We start from the raw sequence: 18,472 nt of genomic DNA on the forward strand, positions 1-18,472 counted from the left end.
ATATATATATATATATATATATATAATTCATATATGTTATATATTTAATTAGGATGACTTACAAGCTCTGGTGCATCTAATCCAACAGTGTTTATCCATGAAAGGATGGTCAGTAGTTACTCTGTCCATGAGCCTAGATGCCTCAGCTGCTCTTAAATACATACTGAAATTACAAAGTAGGCTCTAATGAAGGAGCTAGAAGGGTCTGCAGCATCATACGGGGAACAACAATATGAACTAACCAGTACCCCCAGAGCTCCCAGGCACTAAATCACCAACCAAAGAATATACATGGTGGGACTCATGGCTTCAGCTGCATATGTAGCAGAGGATGGCCTAGTCGGTCATCAATAGGAGGAGAGACCCTTGTTTCTGTGAAGGTGCTATGCCTCAGTGTAGGGAAATGCCAGGCCAGGAAGCAGGAGTGGGAGGGTTGATGAATAGGGGGAGGGGGACAGGATAAGGGGAGGGAGCTTTCAGAGGGGAAACCAGGAAAAGAGATAACATTTGAAATGTAAATGAAGAAAATACATAATAATAATAATAATAATAATAATAATAATAATAATAATATAAAAAACAAGTAACAAAATAGGCTCTAAAAGTCAGTGAAGGAATGGATTTGCTAGTAAAGAAGTCAAGAGCAAGCAGGGAAATAGGAAAAGACATCAGGGAAAAGTCTGAATGTTCAGGTTGAGTTCTTAAAGAAATAAATAGAAATTAAGGATGAAAGTGTAATATACACAAACATTTGGGAAACAGCTGAAACATTTCTTTAGAGTAAATCGCATCACTAACTCAGCCTGTGTTGGAGCTCTCTTCTCTTCTCTTCTCTTCTCTTCTCTTCTCTTCTCTTCTCTTCTCTTCTCTTCTCTTCTCTTCTCTTCTTTCTCTTTCTTTCTCTTTCTTTCTTTCTTTCTTTCTTTCTTTCTTTCTTTCTTTCTTTCTTCCTTTTTTTTTTAACAAGGATTTACTGTGTAGCCCTGGTTGTATTGGAACTCACTCCATAGATCATACTGTTCTTGAAATCAAAGATTCATATGTCTCTCCCTTCCAATTGCAGTGATTCAAGGTGTGTCCCATCATCATCTGGTTAAATAATAATTTTTCAAAGAAATACAAATAGAGAATGAATAACTAAAGAACATTTGGTATCTTTTTCTATTATGGAAATGCAAATTTATCTTGCATTAAAATTCCATCTCAATGTGGTCAGAGTAGCTGAACTCAAGAGAATTAATGCTTATGAGAATGTGGGGAAAGAAAAACTTTTGCTCAGTGCTGGTGGCAATATAAACTTCTAAAGTTACTCTGGAGGTTTCTCTCCCAAAAAATTTAGAACATCTGGGGCTGGAGAGATGTTTTAGCTGCTTAAAATGTATACAACTCTTGCAGAGAACCTGAGTTTGCTCACAACTACATGTACCTGTGGGCTACACAGGAAATTGTTCATGTGCACATATTTTCTCACACAAAAATGTATATATGATAAGAAATCCTTTCCAAAAACTGAAAATAAAACTGTGATGCAACCTTATTAAGTGACTCTCCCATAGGTATGCCTGAGTAGCTGTGCATACTTCCTCATTATTTACAATCGCTAGAAGATGGAACTAATCTAGATATTTGTAAATAGGATAAAGAAAACATGGTATCTATGCACAGAGGAATTTTATTCAGTTGTAAAGAAAAATAACATCATGAGAGCATCAGGAATTCTTATGTTAAATCAAACCACTGAAATTCAGAAAGACTAATACCAAATATTTTTCTTCCATAAATTGTATATAAATATAAAAAATTCATGCACCTACACATGCTTGTGAGTAGTATGTATGTATCTGTGTGTGCATGTGTGCAGGGGTATTGTGGGTGTGACAACTATGGAGGTGATGAAGTGAAGATCTGAAGAGAGCATAAGGGGAGTTGGATAGACAGCAATGACATACAGATAATACATGAACAGAATGTGAGACTTACAGGGAGAAGAACCAATGGGGATGGGTGAGCAATAGGTAAAGGGTACAAGTAAGAACAGAGTATGATGACATATATGCATGAAAAAAACAGTTATAAAACCAACTACTTTATATGCTAACCTAAAGTGTTTAAAGTGTTTAACAATTTTAGCAATCAGAGAAGTGCTAATTCAAGCTGTTTTGAGATTCAATCTCTCAATACCCCAAGTAGCTGTCATTAAGAAAGTGCCAATGATAGATGTTAACAACCAACCATTGGACTGAGCACAGGGTCCCCAATAGAAGAGTTAGAGAAGGGACTGAAGGAGTTGAAGGGGTTTGCAACCCTATAGGAAGAACAACAATATCAACCAACCAGACCCCCCCCCCAAGAGCTTCCAGGGACTAAGCCATCTTCAAAGGAGTGCACATAGCTCTAGTTGCATATGTGGCAGAGGATAGCCTTGTTGTGCATCAATGGAAGGAGAGGTCTTTGGTTCTATGAAGGCTGTACACATGCCCCAGTGTAGGGAAGTGGGGGTTGGTGGGTGGGTGGAGAAACACACTCATAGAAGCAGGGAGAGAGGGAGGATGTGATAAGGTGTTTCCAGGAAGGAGGGAAACCTGGAAAGGGGACAACATTTGAAATGTAAATAATGAAAATATCCAATAAGAAAAAGAAAAAAAGAAAAAGTGACAATGAGACAAGATCTATATGACGAGAACTTCAATCTCTGAAGGAAGAAATCAAAGAAGATCTCAGAAGACAGAAATATCTCCTATGCTTGTAGATTGACAGGATTAATATAGTAAAAATGGCCATATTGCTGAAAGCTACCTACAGATTCAATGCATTCACCATTAAAATTCCAACTCAATTCTTCATAGAGTTAGAAAGGGCAATTTGCAAATTCATTTGGAATAATAACAAACCCAGGATATCAAAAATATTCCCAACAATAAGAGAACATCACCATCCTTGACCTCAAGCTATATTGCATTCAGAGCAATAGTGATAAAAACTGTGTAGTATTTGTAGAGAGACAGGAAGATCAATAGAATAGAACTGAAGACCCAGAAATGGACCCACACACATATGGACACTTGATATTTGACAAAGGACTTAAAACCATCAAGTAGAAAAAAAGACAACATTTTCAACAAATGGTGCTTGTTCAACTGGAGGTTGACATAAAGAAGAATGCAAAATGAACCATTCTTATCTCCTTGTATAAAGCTCAAGTCCAAGTGGATCAAGGACCTCCACATAAAACCATATACTCTCAAACTAATAGAATAGAAATTTGGGAAGATGCTCAAACACATGAGCACAGGGGGAATTTACTTGAACAGAACTCCAATGGCTTATGCGCTAAGATCAACAATCCACAAATGGGACTTCAAAAAGTTGCAAAGCTTCTGTAAGGCAAAGAACCCTGTCAATAGAACAAAACAGCAACCAACATATTGGAAAAAGATCTTTATCAATACTACATCCAGTAGAGGGCTAATATCCAATACATACAAAGAACTCAAGAAGTTAAATACCAGAGAATCACATAACCCTATTAAAAATGGGATACACATCTTAGGGACCAAAGACAATGGTAAGACCTGTCCTATTCACCTAATACAACTTGAAAATCACGAAGCTATTAGGTAGTGTAGTTGCTTGTATTACATGATGGCTGTTAGAAGTAATGCTAAATTTTAAGAAATATAATTACCAGACACCATTAAAATTAACCCTTAATGCTAAACTGTTCATAGATAGAGAGGAATTTAAACCAGTTTCTTAAAAAAAAAATAATACCTTTAAACTGAGGCAAGACTGCTCTTTATCATAAAAAGGTAGGTAACTTTCCAAAGCAAATATTTACATTTAAAGCAAAAGATTTGACATATGTACACACACAAGAACCAATGGCAGACAGCCAAGTGTACGGTGAGGTAGGAAATCCATTGGCTTGTATAAGATTTTATACTTTGTAAACCAGAGAAGTTTTCATGTCATTTTATGTTAAGTTGAAGTCTAAACTTACAAATACCCAATAGCTGTGTTGGGACATATAATGGCAATGTTACAGTGAATTCTCAGGTGAAAATTTCAGTTATGAAAGCATCTATTTTGAATATGTAAATATTTTAACTTTTATTAAGGCATAGATTAAACTATTCTTGACACCTGTTGGGTGGAGTGAAAATTTAAAGCCATAATGGTAAAAGATGGCATACTGATTGTAAAATAAATAATAATAAAATGATTATTTTTGTATCTCTCATAATATAATTTTTCTAACTGCAATAATACCACTGAACTTATAAAAAGAAAAGAAAAGGCATACAGAATTAAACAAAGAATTTTCAACTGAGGAATATTGAATTAGCCAAGAAGCACCTAAAGAAATGTTCAACATTCTTAGTCATCAGGGAAATGCAAATCAAAACAACCTTGAGATTCCACCTCATATCAGTCAGAATGACTAAATCAAAACATCATGTGACAGCAGATGCTGGCAAGGTTGTGGAGAAAGAGGCACACTCCTCCATTGCTGGTGGGACTGCAAGCTGATACAACCACTCTGGAAATCAGTCTGCCGGTTCCTCAGAAAATTAGACATAATATTACCTGAGGAACCAGCTATACCCCTCCTGGGAATATATACTCCAACATACAACAAGGACACATGCACCACTATGTTTATAGCAGCCTTATTTATAAAAGCCAGAAAATGAGATGGAAAGAACCCAGACTCCCTTCAACAGAGTAATAGATACAGAAAATGAAATTCTTAGGCAAATGGATGGAACTAGAAAATATTATCCTGAGTGAGGTAATTCACTCACAAAAGAACACATATGGTATGCACTCACTGATAAGTGAATATTAGCCCAGAAGCTTAGAATACCCAAGAAACAATTCACAGTCCACATGAAGCTCAGGAAAGAATACCAAAGTGTGGGTGCTTCAGACCTTCTTAGGAGGGGGAACAAAATACTCGTGGGAGCAAATACAGAGACAGATTGTGGAGCAGAGACTGAGGGAAAGTCCATCCACAGACTGCCCCACTTCAAGATCTATCCCATATACAGACATCAAATACAGACACTATTATGGACGCCAGAAGTGCATGCTGACTGGAGCCTGATATAGCTGTCTCCTGAGTGGCTCTGCCAGAGCCTGACAAATACTGAGGTAGATGCTCACAACCAACCATTGGACTGAGCATGGTGTCCCGAACGGAGGACTTAGAGAAAGGACTGAAAGAGCTGAATGGGTTTAAAACACATAGGAAGAACAACAATATTAACCAACCAGACCCCCGAAAGCTCCCAAGGACTAAACCACCAACACATGAAGGGACCCATGGCTCCAGTCGCATATGTAGCAGAGGATGGCCTTGTCGGGAAGCAATGGGAGGAGAGGCCCCAGGTCCTGTGAAGAAGGCTAGATGCCCCAGTGTAGGGGAATGTGAGGGTCAGGAGAAGGAAATGGGTGGGTGGGTGGGTGGGTGGGGGAACACCCTCATAGAAGCAGGGAGTGAGGGGATGGGATAGGGGGATTCTAGAGTGGAAACCAGGAAAGGGGAAAGCATTTGAAATGTAAATAAAGAAAATCTTCAATTAAAAATGGATAAAATAATTTGTGATACATAAAACTCATTTTGTAGTAGCCATTTTTAGGTGTTTCATCATATGTTATTTATTGAATATGGCTATTGAATTCTCCATTAAATTATGAATTAATTCAGCCATAGATACCACACTTTCAGCAGTTAAGAGACACATAGTGGCTACCGGCATATGTGAAAATTTTTCATTATCAAAGAATTGGTTTGCCAAAGCATTACTGTTGTTGAAGAATTTGCCTTCTAAAACACACATTAGCTCTATTGTGTCTAACATAATTCACTTGCCATTCCATGGCAAATGTTATTATTATGTGTGCAAATGAATGGTGTATATATTTATACTGACTTTGATATAAGTAAAGATTATTTTCCTTGATACCTATAGGTGCGCACATGATAAGACTTGCGAAAAGAAAGGAACCTCCCAGAATTGACTGGAGACTTAAAGATAAGGAAATTAAGCCTAATTTAAAAAGTGCTCTTCATGCTATTTGGGTAAAGTAAAATATTTCTGTTAACAAGCCAGTTGAATTGACCTGTGTAATTTTCTTAAAGAATTAAGAATAAGACAAGGTCCTTATTACAAGTTGGAACATCTTCTGGGCATATGCCCAGGAGAAGAATTGCTGGATCTTCCGATAGTACTGTATCCTGATTTCCAGATTGGTTGTACCAGTTTGCAATCCCACCAACAGTGGAGGAGTATTCCTCTTTCTCCACATCCTTGCCATCATCTGCTGTCACCTGAATTTTTGATCTTAGCCATTCTGACTGGTGTAAGGTGGAATATCAGGGTTGTTTTGATTTGCATTTCCCTGATGATTAAGGGTGTTGAACATTTTTTCAGGNGCTTCTCAGCCATTCAGTATTCCTCAGCTGACAAATGCTCCACTATGTACATAACAGCCTGTTTTATAATAGCCAAAGTTGGAAAGAACCCAGATGTCCCTCAACAGAGGAATGGATACAGAAAATGTGGTACATTTACACAATGGAGTACTACTCAGCAATTAAAAACAATGAATTCATGAAATTCTTAGGCAAATGGATACATCTGGAGGATATCATTCTGAGTGAGGTAACCCAATCACAAAAGAACACACATGATATGCATTCACTGATAAGCGGATATTAGCCCAGAAACTTAGAATACCCAAGATACAATTTGCAAAACACATGAAACTCAAGAAGAAGGAAGACCAAAGTGTGGATGCTTTTGCTCCTTCTTAGAATGGGGAACAAAATACCCATGGAAGGAGTTACAGAGACAAAGTTTAGAGCTGAGATGGAAGGAAGCACCATCCAGAGAGTGCCCCAACCATCAAACCCAGACACTATTGCATATACCAACAAGATTTTGCTGACAGGACTCTGATATAGCTATGTCTTGTGAGGCTATGCCAGTGCCTGGCAAATACAGAAGTGGATGCTCACAGTCATCTATTGGATGAAACCCAGGGCCCCTAATGAAGGAGCTAGAGAAAGTACCCAAGGAGCTGAAAGGGTCTGCAACCCTCTAGGAGGAACAACAATATGACATAACCAGTAACCCCCAGAGTTGTGTCTCTAGTTGCATATGTAGCAAAGGATGGCCTAGTTGGTCATCAATGGGAGGAGAGGCCCTTGGTCTTGCGAAGATCATATGTCCCAGTACAGGGGAATGCCAAGGCCAGGAAGTAGGAGTTGGTGGGTGGGGGAGCAGGGTGGAGGGAGGATATAGAGAGCTTTGGAGATAGCATTTGAAATGTAAGTGAAGAAAATATCTAATAAAAGAGAAAAAGAAAAAAGAATATGACAAGGTGTTTAATTTGCATGAAAGTTTTGGAGTCTCTTAGACGTCTGATCCATTACTTTCTCTATTCTTCTGTCCTAGTCACTTAGTGAATGATTGTATGAGCATGTGGTGCCTGAACCAAAGTAACTGATACCCTAAGTCATGGTCTGGATCCTTAAAACTATAATAAATATAAATGCTTATATTGTTATATACAAAGAATCTGGCTCATATGGTAGATCTGCTGCAGATTTTTGGTTTTTTTTATATTTACATGTACACACACAAATGTGTGTGTGTGTGTGTGTGTGTGTGTGTGTGTGTGTGTGTGTGTGTGTGTGTGTGTGTAATCATTCACTAAGTGACTAGGACAGAAGAATAGAGAAAGTAATGGATCAGACATTCACAAGCCCATGCAGAATACACGTTTAATCACCCAAGAACTTCTGGTTAGGGGAAACCACTTAGAATTCTGAAAGAATTTTAATACAAATAACAATACATATGGTTATTTATATGTTTACATTTCAAACGCCCCCATTCCAGTTTTCCTGCTCCCTATGCCTCTGTGAGGGTGCTCCCCCACCCATCCACTCTAACTTTACCACCCTAGCATCACCCTTTGCTGGGGGCATCAAGCCTCCAAAGGACAAGGGCCTTCCCTCCCACTGATGCCACATAAGGCAGTCCTCTACTACATATGTGGCTGGAACCATGGGGTCCCTCCATTTGTATTCTTGGTTGGTGGTTTAGTTTCTGGGAGTTCTCGGGGGGGGGGGTCAGTTGATATTGTTGTTCTTCCTATGGGGTTGCAAACCACATTATCTCCTTTACTCCTTCCCCCAACTCTTCCCTTTTGCAATTCTAATCACTCACCTGGTCTGCTGTAAATATTCTCATCAGTATTTGTCAGTTCTAGCAGAACATCTCTGGGAACTGCTCTACCAGACTCCTGTCAGCAAGTCACTTCTTGGAATCACCTTCTGGGTTTGGTGTCTGCAGATGGGATGGATACCTAAGTGGGTCAGTCTCTGGGTGGCCTTTCCTTCAGTCTGTGCTATACTGAGTCCCAGTATTTTCTTCTTTTTTCCATTTTTATTAGATATTTTCTTTATTTACATTTCAAATGTTATACACTTTCCTGATTTCCCTCTGAAAACCTCCTATCTCCCCCTCTTCCTCCTGCTCACCAACCAACCCACTCCTGCTTCCTGGCCCTGGTATTCCCCTACACTGGGGAATAGAGACTTCACAGGAGAAAGGGTCTCTCCTCCCACTGATAATCAACAAGGCCATACTCTGCTACATATGCAGCTAGAGCCATGAGTTCTACCATGTGTTCTCTTTGGTTGGTGGTTTAGTCCCTGGGATCTCTGGGAGTACTGGTTAGTTCATATTGGTGTTCCCCCTATGGGGCTGCAAACCCCTTCAGCTCCTTGAGTCCTTTCTCTAGCTCCTCCATTGGGGACCCTGTGCTCAGTCCAGTGGTTGGCTGAGAGCATCCACTTCTGTATTTGTCAGGCATGGGTAGAGACTTTCAGGAGACCACTATAACAGGCTTCTGTCAGCAAGCACTTGTTGGCATCCACAACAGTGTCTGAGTTTGGTGACTGTATATTTGATGGATCCCCTGGTAGGGCAGTCTCTGGAAAGTCATTGCTTCAGTCTACTTTTACACTTTGTCTCTGTAACTGCTTCCATAGGTATTTTGTTCACTGTTCTAAGATGGAGCAAAGAATCAGCACTCTAGTCTTCCTTCTTTTTTGAGATTCATGTGGTTTGTGAATAGTATCTTCTGTATTCCGAGCTTCTGTTATAATATCCACTTATCAGTGAGTGAATACAATGGGTGTTCTTTTCTGATTGGGTTACCTCAGGATGATATTTTCTAGTTCCACCCGTTCGCCTATAAATTTCATGAATTCATTGTTTTTAATAGCTAAGTAGTACTCCATTGTGTAAATGTACCACAGTTTCTGTATCCAGAACATAGCGAAGCATTTGTCCTTACAACATGTTGGAGCAAATTTTGGGTGTATGCCCAGGAGTTCTATAGCTGGGTCATCAGGTAGTACTATGTCCAATTTTCTGAGGAACCATCAAACTGATTTCCAGAGTATCAGCTTGCAATAACACCACCAATGGAGGGTTATTCCTCTTTCTGCACAACCTCGCCAGCATCTGCTGTCACCTGAGGTTTTGATTTAGTCATTCTGACAGGTATGAAGTAGAGTCTCAGGGTTGTTTTTATTTGCATTTCCATGATAACTAAGGATGTTGAAATTTTCTTTAGCTGCTTCTCAGCCATTCATTATCCTCAATTGTGATTTCTTTGTTTAGCTCTGCACCCCATTTGTTAATAGGATTATTTGCTTCTCTGGAGTCTAACTTCTTGAGTTCTTTGAATATATTGGATACTAGCCCTCTATCAGAGGTAGGATTGGTCAAGATCTTTTCCCAATCTGTTGGTTGTTGTTTTGTCCTATTGACAGTGTCCTTTGCCTTACAGAAGCTTTGCAATTTTGTGAGGTCCCATTTGTTGATTCTTGATCTTAAAGCATAAGCTATTGGTGTTCTGTTCAGGAAATTTTCCCCTGTTCCTTTGTACTTGAGACTCTCCCTCACCTTTCTTTTCTTTAAGTTTCAGTGCACCTGGTTCTATGTGGAGGTCCTTGATCCCCTTAGACTTGAGCTTTGTACAAGGAAATAAGAATGGATCGATTTGCATTCTTGTACATGCTAACTGCCAGTTGACCCAGCACCATTTGATAAAAATGCTGTCTTTTTTTCCAATGGATGGTTTTAGCTCCTTTGTCAAAGATCAAGTGACCATAGGCATGAGGGTTCATTTCTGGGTCTTCAAGTCTATTTCATTGATCTTCCTGCCTGTCTCTGTACCAATACCATGCAGTTTAATCACAATTGCTCTATAGCACTGATTGAGGTCAGGGATGATGTTTCCCCCCGTAAGTTCTTTTATTGTTGAGAATAGTTTTTGCTATCCTAGGTGTTTTGTTATTCCAGATGAATTTGCAAGTTGCTCTTACTAACTCTGTGAAAAATTGAGTTGAAATTTTGATGGGGATTGCATTGAATCTGTAGGTTGCTTTTGGCAAGATGGACATTTTTACTGTATTAATCTTGCTAATCCATGAACATGGGAGATCTTTCTGTCTGCTGAGATCTTTGATTTCTTTCTTCAGAGACTTGAAGTTCTTGTCATATAGATCTTTCATTTGCTTAGTTAGAGTCACACCAAGGTATTTTTTTTATTATTTGTGACTATTGTGAAGGATGTCATTTCCCTAATTTCTTTCTCAGTCTGTTTATCCATTGTGTAGAGAAAGGCCACTGATTTGTTTGAGTTAATTTTTATATCCAGGTACTTTGTTGAAGTTGTTGATCAGGTTTAGGAGTTCTCTGGTGGTTTGGAGTCACTTAAGTATACTATCATATCATTTGCAAATATTGATATTTTGACTTCTTCCTTTCTAATTTTTATCCCTTTGATTTCCTTTTCTTGTCTAATTGCTCTGGCTAGATCTTCAAGTTCTGTATTGTATAGTGAGGGAGAGATAGAGCAGCTTTGTCTAGTCTGTTATTAGTGGGACTGCTTCAAGTTTCTTTCAAATTAGTTTGATGTTGGCTACTAGTTTACTGTATATTGCTTTTACTATGTCTAGCTTTGGGCCTTGAATTCCTGATCTTTCCATGACTTTTATCATGAAGGGGTGTTGGATTTTTTTTTAGCAATGATGATCAAATATTTCTAATTATGTGGTCTGTTTATAACTTCTAATTATGTAACAATACTAACATAAAACTGTCTTATTTATAAGTGCAAAATTTAGATGAGGCTTATCCTCCAGAGGTTCACATGGGGTGACTAAAGTGCTCACAGTGTGATGAACAGAGTTATCTACAGGCTTCTTTGTTCTCACATTAGCTTTATTAATGGCTAGGTTTCAGAACACTCAGATGTAGTCTTCTTGCACCTGAATCACCTTCCCATGCTTAGTGACTTAATGGTGGAATTGTACACTTCTGCAAGGGCCTGCGAAACTTTAAATATTGTTCTGATGAAATGTAGAGTAAATGTTTCCTCATTAGGAAACTGGGTTCTCTGATACTGAGGTGTTATTACATAAAGATAAAACCTGCAAAAAATTCTGAATGAAATTATGAAATAAATTGCTCATAAACCTTGTATCCAAAAGTCCTTCCAAGGATGCAGACTTCTAAAGCTAGTTTGCCACAGGAAATCAAGAGTACATGCATACAAATGTTTAATTTAACCATGTTTGTGACATTTATGAGTTTAAAAAGACTGAAATAATTAACCCTATTGGAACCAAAAAAAAAAAAAAAAGAAACCACATGAAGCAAAATTAGACAGTACTTACCAGTTGACATAGGTAAATGCTTAAATATGAATGTATCTAATAAGATACTGATAAATACATTCAACAAGCTACCTGATCCATAGGTAAAAGCTATATTTTCTGTAAATAGAAACCAAAGTTCTAGTCTCTTATGGAATGTGTCTACTAGGTAATTATATAGTTTTTCATTATTTCAATCATTAGATTTAGACTATAGACAGACAGCGCTGTATGTGATGAGTTAAAATCATTGTGATGTGATCTGCTCTGTTTCAGTGTCTAATAAGAAACCCGCTGGTGCTGACTCAGACATTCTGCAAAATCACAGAGTCATTGACTTTTAAGTCATCTTTACATTTTTTGCCCCTATATTTACAAACTCAGTTTGTAATGACGCCGAAGTCTGCTGGTATGCTCACAGGTAGATATTTCTTCTTACTAGGCTTATTTCAAATTTTTCACAATGTACAAATTTAAGTATGATATATATTTAAGAAATATGTTCTGTTAGCAGAAGATAGTGTACTTGAGTGCATTTTCTAAAACTATCAAAAGAACACTCCCAACATAAATATTTTTAATACATAAACTTTCACAGTGCACTTTATATATCTCATTATCTTCCTGCCTCCCTTCCTACATAGCTGCTCATTTCATTTTCCCTCCTAATTAAGAAACAACTCTTCTCATGCCACAATCTATCCGCCTTTTAACTGCTTCTATGACTTTCTTCTTGTACTCATTGTACAAGTATTCTTCTTATACTTCTTGAGTACTCTGTCTGTACTTAATGCTTCTCTAAAACATGCACAGTGACTACTGATTTTTCTGTTACTTTCACCAGAATCTGTATGTTTTAGATTCAGATTGGATTGAACTTAATGCATTGTAATTATGCTCTGTTATTCTTTCTTCTTAACTGCCAAAATGTAAGAGGGACTTATCATCTTAATAAGCCCATATAAATGGGCATGCAATCCAAGTAATTTATTTATAAGCCATAAGCCTAGATTAGGCAGATCTTGGGCTATAGTAACTTATTCCCAGTTATAAAGACCCTTGTTGCTTACTATTTCTCCTGGCTATGCAGTTCTTATCCATGGCTGCTTTCTCCTCCTCTGTCTTCCTGTTCTTCCTGACCACCTCTTGCTTTCTGACTTTCCTTGCAACCTCCTCTCTCAAATATCTAGTCCCACCTTTCTCCGTTTCCTACATAATCACAGCCTCTAGTCTTCTATTAAATTGGAGAGAAAGTTCAAATGGCATTACTTGAGTACCTTAGGATCTGCTGATGCAGTGCAACCACATCTTGAGGAATCAGGATTTAGGATTAGAAGATAAGAAACATTAGACCAACCCATTACACTAGATAGAACCCACTGCTTATGTACATATACTTGTTTACCTAAGAGATATAACATTATATTTTATCTTATTTCTTGTAAACGATGTCATAATGCCTAAATCCACTGATATCATTTCATGCATATTTGTATTTTTCTTTTTTTATTGGATATTTTCTTTATTTACATTTCCAGGTCTCCCCTTTAGGAAACCCCCACTGCTATTTCCCTGCTCCTGCCTCTATGAGTATGCTCCCCCACCCACCCACCCAATCCCATCTTCTCACACTGGGATTCCCCTACACTGGGGCATCAAACCCCCTCAGGCCCAAGGCCTCTCCTCCCACTGATGCCAACAATGCAACCCTCTGCAAATGTACATCCAAGCCATGGGTCCCTCCATGTCTACTCTTTGGTTGGTGGTCTTGTCCCATGAGCTCCTGAGTATCTGGCCAGTTGACACAGTTCCTCCCTCTATGGGGCTACAAACTCCCTCAGCTCTTTCAGTCCCTTCTCCAACTCCTACATTGGGGGCCCTGCACCCAGTCCAATGGTTGGCTTCTGTCAGGCTCTGGCAGAAACTCTCAGGAGACAGTCATATCAGGTTCCTGTCAGCAAGCACTTCTCTACATCCACAATAGCATCTGGGTTTCGTGACTTTATATGAGATGACTGATATCCACTAATCAGTGAGTGCATACCATGTGTGTTCTTTTGTGACTGAGTTACCTCATTCAGGATGATACTTTCAAGTTCCATCCATTAGCCTGTGAATTTCATGAAGTCATTTTCTGTATCCATTCCTCTGTTGAGAGACATCTGCATTGTTTCCAGTTTCTGGCTATTATAAAGATGGCTGCTATGAACATAGTGAAGCATGTGTCCTTATGATATGTTGGACCATCTTCTGGGTATATGCCCAGGAGTGGTATATCTGGATCCTCAGGAAGTACTATGTCCAATTTTCTGAGGAGCTGCCAAACTGATTTCCAGAGTGGTTGTACAAGTTTGCAATCCCACAAGCAATGGAGTAGTGTTCCTCTTTCTCCACATCCTTGCAAGCATCTGTTGTCACCTGAGGTTTTGATCATAGCCATGCTACTGGTGTGAGATGAAATCTCTGGATAGTTTTGATTTGCATTTCCCTGGATAACTAAGTATGTTGAACATTTCTTTAAGTGTCTCTCATCCATTGGAGTTTCCTCAGTTGAGAATTCTTTATTTAGTTCTGTTCCCCATTTTAATAGGGTTATTATGTTCTCTGGAGTCTAACTTCTTGACTTCTTTGTATATATTGGATATTAAACCTCTATTGGATGTGGGATTGGTAAAGATCTTTCCCCAATATGTTAGTTGCTATTTTTTTTCCTATCGACAGAGAATTTGCCATTTTATGAGGTCCCATTTGTCTTTTTTATGAGGTCCCATTTTCTTAATCTTAGAGCATAAGCCATTGGCGTTCTGTTAAGCAAGTTTACCCCTGTGCTCATGTGTTTGAGGCTTTTCCCCACTTTCTCTTCTATTAGTTTCAGTATATTTGTTTTATGTTGAGATCCTTTACTGAACTGAACTTGAGCTTTGTTCAGTGAGTTAAAAATGGATCAACTTGCGTTCTTCAACATGTTGACCTGCAGTTGAACCATTTGTTGAAAATTCTGTCTTTCTTTCCACTGGATGCTTTTAGCTCCTTTGTCAAGGAGCAAGTGAACATAGGTGTTTGGGTACATTTCTGGGTCTTCAGTTCTATTCTATTGATCTACCTGCCTGCCACTGTACCAATACCATGCAGGTTATGCCACTATTGCTCAGTAGTAGAGCTTGAGGTTAAGGATGGTGATTCCACCAGAATTTCTTTTATTGTTGAGAATAGTTTTTGCTATCCTGGGTTTTTTGTTGTTCCAAATGAATTTGCTAATTGCTCTTTCTAACTCTATAAAGAATTGAGTTGGAAATTTGATGGTGATACATTGAATCTGTCGATGTTTTTTAGCAAGATGGCCTTTTTTAAAAACTATATTAATTCTGCTAATCCATGAACATGGAAGAACTTTCCATGTTCTGAGATCTTCTTCTAATTTTTTCTTCAGAGACTTGAAGTTCTTGTCATACAGATCTTTCACTTGTTTGATTAGAGTCACACCAAGTTATTTTATATTGTTTGTGACTATTGTGAGGAGTGTCATTTCCCTAATTACTTTCTCAGCCCATTTATCCTTTGAGTATAGGAAGTCTACTGATTTTTTTTAATTCTATATCCAGTCACTTTGCTGAAGTTGTTTATCAGTTATTGAAGTTCTCTGGTAGTATTTTAGGGGTCATTTAAGTATATATCATATCATCTGCAAATTGTTACATTTTGAATTCTTCCTTTTTAATTTGTATTGCTTTGACCTCCTTTTGTTCCCTAATTTCTCTATCTAGAACTTTAGATACTTTATTGAATAGATAGTGAGAGAGTGGGCAGCCCTGTCTAGTCCCTGATTTTAGTGGGATTGCTTCAAGTTTCTCTCTATTTATTTGATATTGGCTACTGGTTTGTTGTATATTGCTTTTATTATGTTGATGTATGGGACTTGAATTCCTGATCTTTCCAAGTCTTTTAATTTAAAGGATGGTGAATTTTGTCAAATCCTTTTTCAGCATCTAATGGAATGATCATGTGTGTGTTTGTTTTTTTTCTTTGTGACTGTTTTTGTAGATTACATCGATGGATATTGAATCATCCCTGTATCCCTGGGATAAAGACTACTTGATCATTGTGAATGATCATTTTCATTTGTCATTGGATTCAGTTTGTGGAACTCTCTTGAGTATTCTTCATCAATATTCATAAGAGAAACTGGCCCTAAGTTCTTTTTCATTGGTGGGTCTTTTTGTGGTGTTGATATCAGCATAATTGTGGCTTCATAGAACGAATTGGGTAGTATTCCTTCTGTTTCTATATTGTGGGATAATTTGAAGATTATTGTTATTAGGTCTTTTTTGAAGTTCTAATAGAGTTCTGTACTAAACCCATCTGGTCCTGGGCTTTTTCTGTTGGGAGACTCTTAAGAGAAATAAACTGCTTCTATTTCTTTAGGCTTTATGGAACTGTTTACATTGTTTATCTATTCCTGATTTAACTTTGATATTTGGCATCTGTCTAGAAAATTGTCCATTTCATGCAGATTTTTCATTTTTGTTGAATATAGGCTTTGCAGTAAGATCTGATGATTTCATTGAATTTCCTCAGTTTCTGTTGCTATGTCTTCCTTTTCATTTCTGATTTTGATAATTTAGATAATGTCTCTGTGCCATCTGGTTAGTCTGGATAAGTGTTTATCTATCTTGTTGATTTTCTCAAAGAACCAGCTCCTGGTTTTCTTGATTCTTTGCATAGTTCTTTTTATTTCTACTTGGTTGTTTTCAGCCTTGAATTCAATTATTTCCTGCTTTCTCCTCCTCTTGTGTTTATTTGTTTCTTGATGTTCTAGGTCTTTCAGGTGTGCAGTTAAGCTGCTAGTGTATTCTCTCTCCAGTTTCTTTTTGGAGAAACTCAGAGGTATGAATTTTCCTCTTAGTACTGCTTTCATTATTTCCCATAAAATTGGGTATGTTGTGCATTCATTTTCATTAAATTCTAAAGTCTTTAGTTTCTTTATTAACTTCTTCCTTGACCAAATTATCATTGGGTAGGGCATTGTTCAGCTCCCATTTTTATGTGGGCTTCCTGTTGTTTTTGTTGCTATTGAAGACCAGCCTTAGTCTATGGTGATCTGATAGGATACATGGGATTATTTCAGTTATCTTATATCTGCTGAGGGTTGTTTTTTGACTGATTATATAGTCAAATTTGTAGAAGGGTGTCATGGGATGCTGAGAAAAAGATATATTTTTTGTTTAAGATGAAATGTTTTGTGTGTGTGTGTGTGTGTGTGTGTGTATGTGTGTGTAAATTGTCCATAGCTTCTGTTAGTTTCAATGTGTCTCTGTTTTGTTTGTGTTTCCATGATCTGCCCATTGATGAGAGTGGGATGCTGAAGTCTGCCACTATTGTTGTGTGAGGTTCAATGTGTACTTTGAGCTTTAATAAAGTTTCTTTTATGAATGTGGGTACCCTTGCATTTGGAGCATAGATGTTCAGAATTGAGAGTTCTTCTTGGTGGATTTTTCCTATGATGAGTATGAAGTGTCCTTCCTAATCCTTTTTGATAACTTTTGGTTAAAAGTCTATATTACTGGATATTAGAATAGCTACTCCAGCTTGTTTCTTGGAACCATTTGCTTGGAAAATTGATTTTCACTCCTTTACTCTGAGGTAGCGTCTGTCTTTAACACAGAGGTACAATTCCTGTATGCAGCAAAATACTAGGTCCTGTTTATGTATCCAGTCTGTTAGCCTATGTTTTGTCATTGTTAGAGAACTGAGTTCATTGATGATAAGAGATATTAAGAAAAGGTGATTGTTGCTTCCTGTTATTTTTGTTGTTAGAGGTGGAATTATATTTGTGTGACTATCTTCCTTTGGGTTTCTTGAAATAAGATTACTTTCTTGCTTTTTCTAGGGTGTAGTTTCCCTCCTTGTGTTGAAATTTTCCATATATTATCTTTTGTAGGGCTAGAATTGTGGAAAGATATTGTGTATCTTTGTTTTTGTCTTGGAAAATCCTTGGTTTATCCATCTATGTTAATTGAGAACTTTGCTGGGTACAGTAGCCTGGGCTGGCATTTGTGTTCTCTTAGGGTCTGTATAACATCTGTCCAGGATCTTCTAGCTTTCATAGTCTTTGGTGAGAAGCCTTGTGTAATTCTGATAGGTCTGCCTTTCTTTATTACTTGACTTTCCCCCTTACTGCTTTTAATACTTTTTCTTTGTTTTATGCTTTTGGTGTTTTGACTATTACATGATGGCAGAAATTTCTTTTTTTGTCCAATCTATTTGGAGTTCTATAGGCTTCTATTTTGTCCATGGGTACTTCTTTCTTTAGGATAGGGAACTTTTCTTCTATAATTTTGTTGAAAACATTTACTGGACCTTTAAGTTGGGAATCTTCACACTCTTCTATACCTATTATCCTGAGGTTTAGTCTTCTCGTTGGGTCCTGGATTTCCTGGATGTTTGGGGTTAGTAGCTTTTTTTAATTCTGCATTTTCTCTGACTGTTGTGTCAATGTTTTCTACGGTATCTTCTGCACCTGAGATTCTCTCTTCTTTTTTTTTCTTCTTTTTTTTATGTTTTTTTATTAGATATTTTCTTTATTTACATTTCAAATGCTATCCCAAAACTTCCCCATACCCTCCCCCTGCCCCTGCTCCCCTACCCACCCACTCCCACTTCTTGACCCTGGCATTCCCCTGTGCTGGGTCATATAAAGTTTACAAGACCAAGGGGCCTCTCTTCCCA

The 18,472-nt window shown here is 37.8% G+C and overlaps 1 protein-coding gene across 1 annotated transcript in view; it reads left to right on the top strand.

The window, feature by feature from the left end:
• The window catches only part of LOC110314956 (solute carrier organic anion transporter family member 6A1-like), a gene marked incomplete at its 3' end in the record, with an annotated part of 87,157 nt that overhangs the window by 28,882 nt on the left and 39,803 nt on the right, over positions 1-18,472 (top strand). Inside the window, exons 7-8 of the mRNA XM_021189139.1 lie at positions 5,976-6,085; positions 12,023-12,167. Coding sequence (XP_021044798.1) covers positions 5,976-6,085; positions 12,023-12,167 — 255 coding nt within the window. The remainder of the gene's footprint in view (positions 1-5,975; positions 6,086-12,022; positions 12,168-18,472) is intronic.

This window comes from Mus pahari, unplaced genomic scaffold (genome assembly GCF_900095145.1).
Source record: "Mus pahari unplaced genomic scaffold, PAHARI_EIJ_v1.1 scaffold_4630_U1_1, whole genome shotgun sequence".
Lineage (NCBI taxonomy): Eukaryota > Metazoa > Chordata > Mammalia > Rodentia > Muridae > Mus > Mus pahari.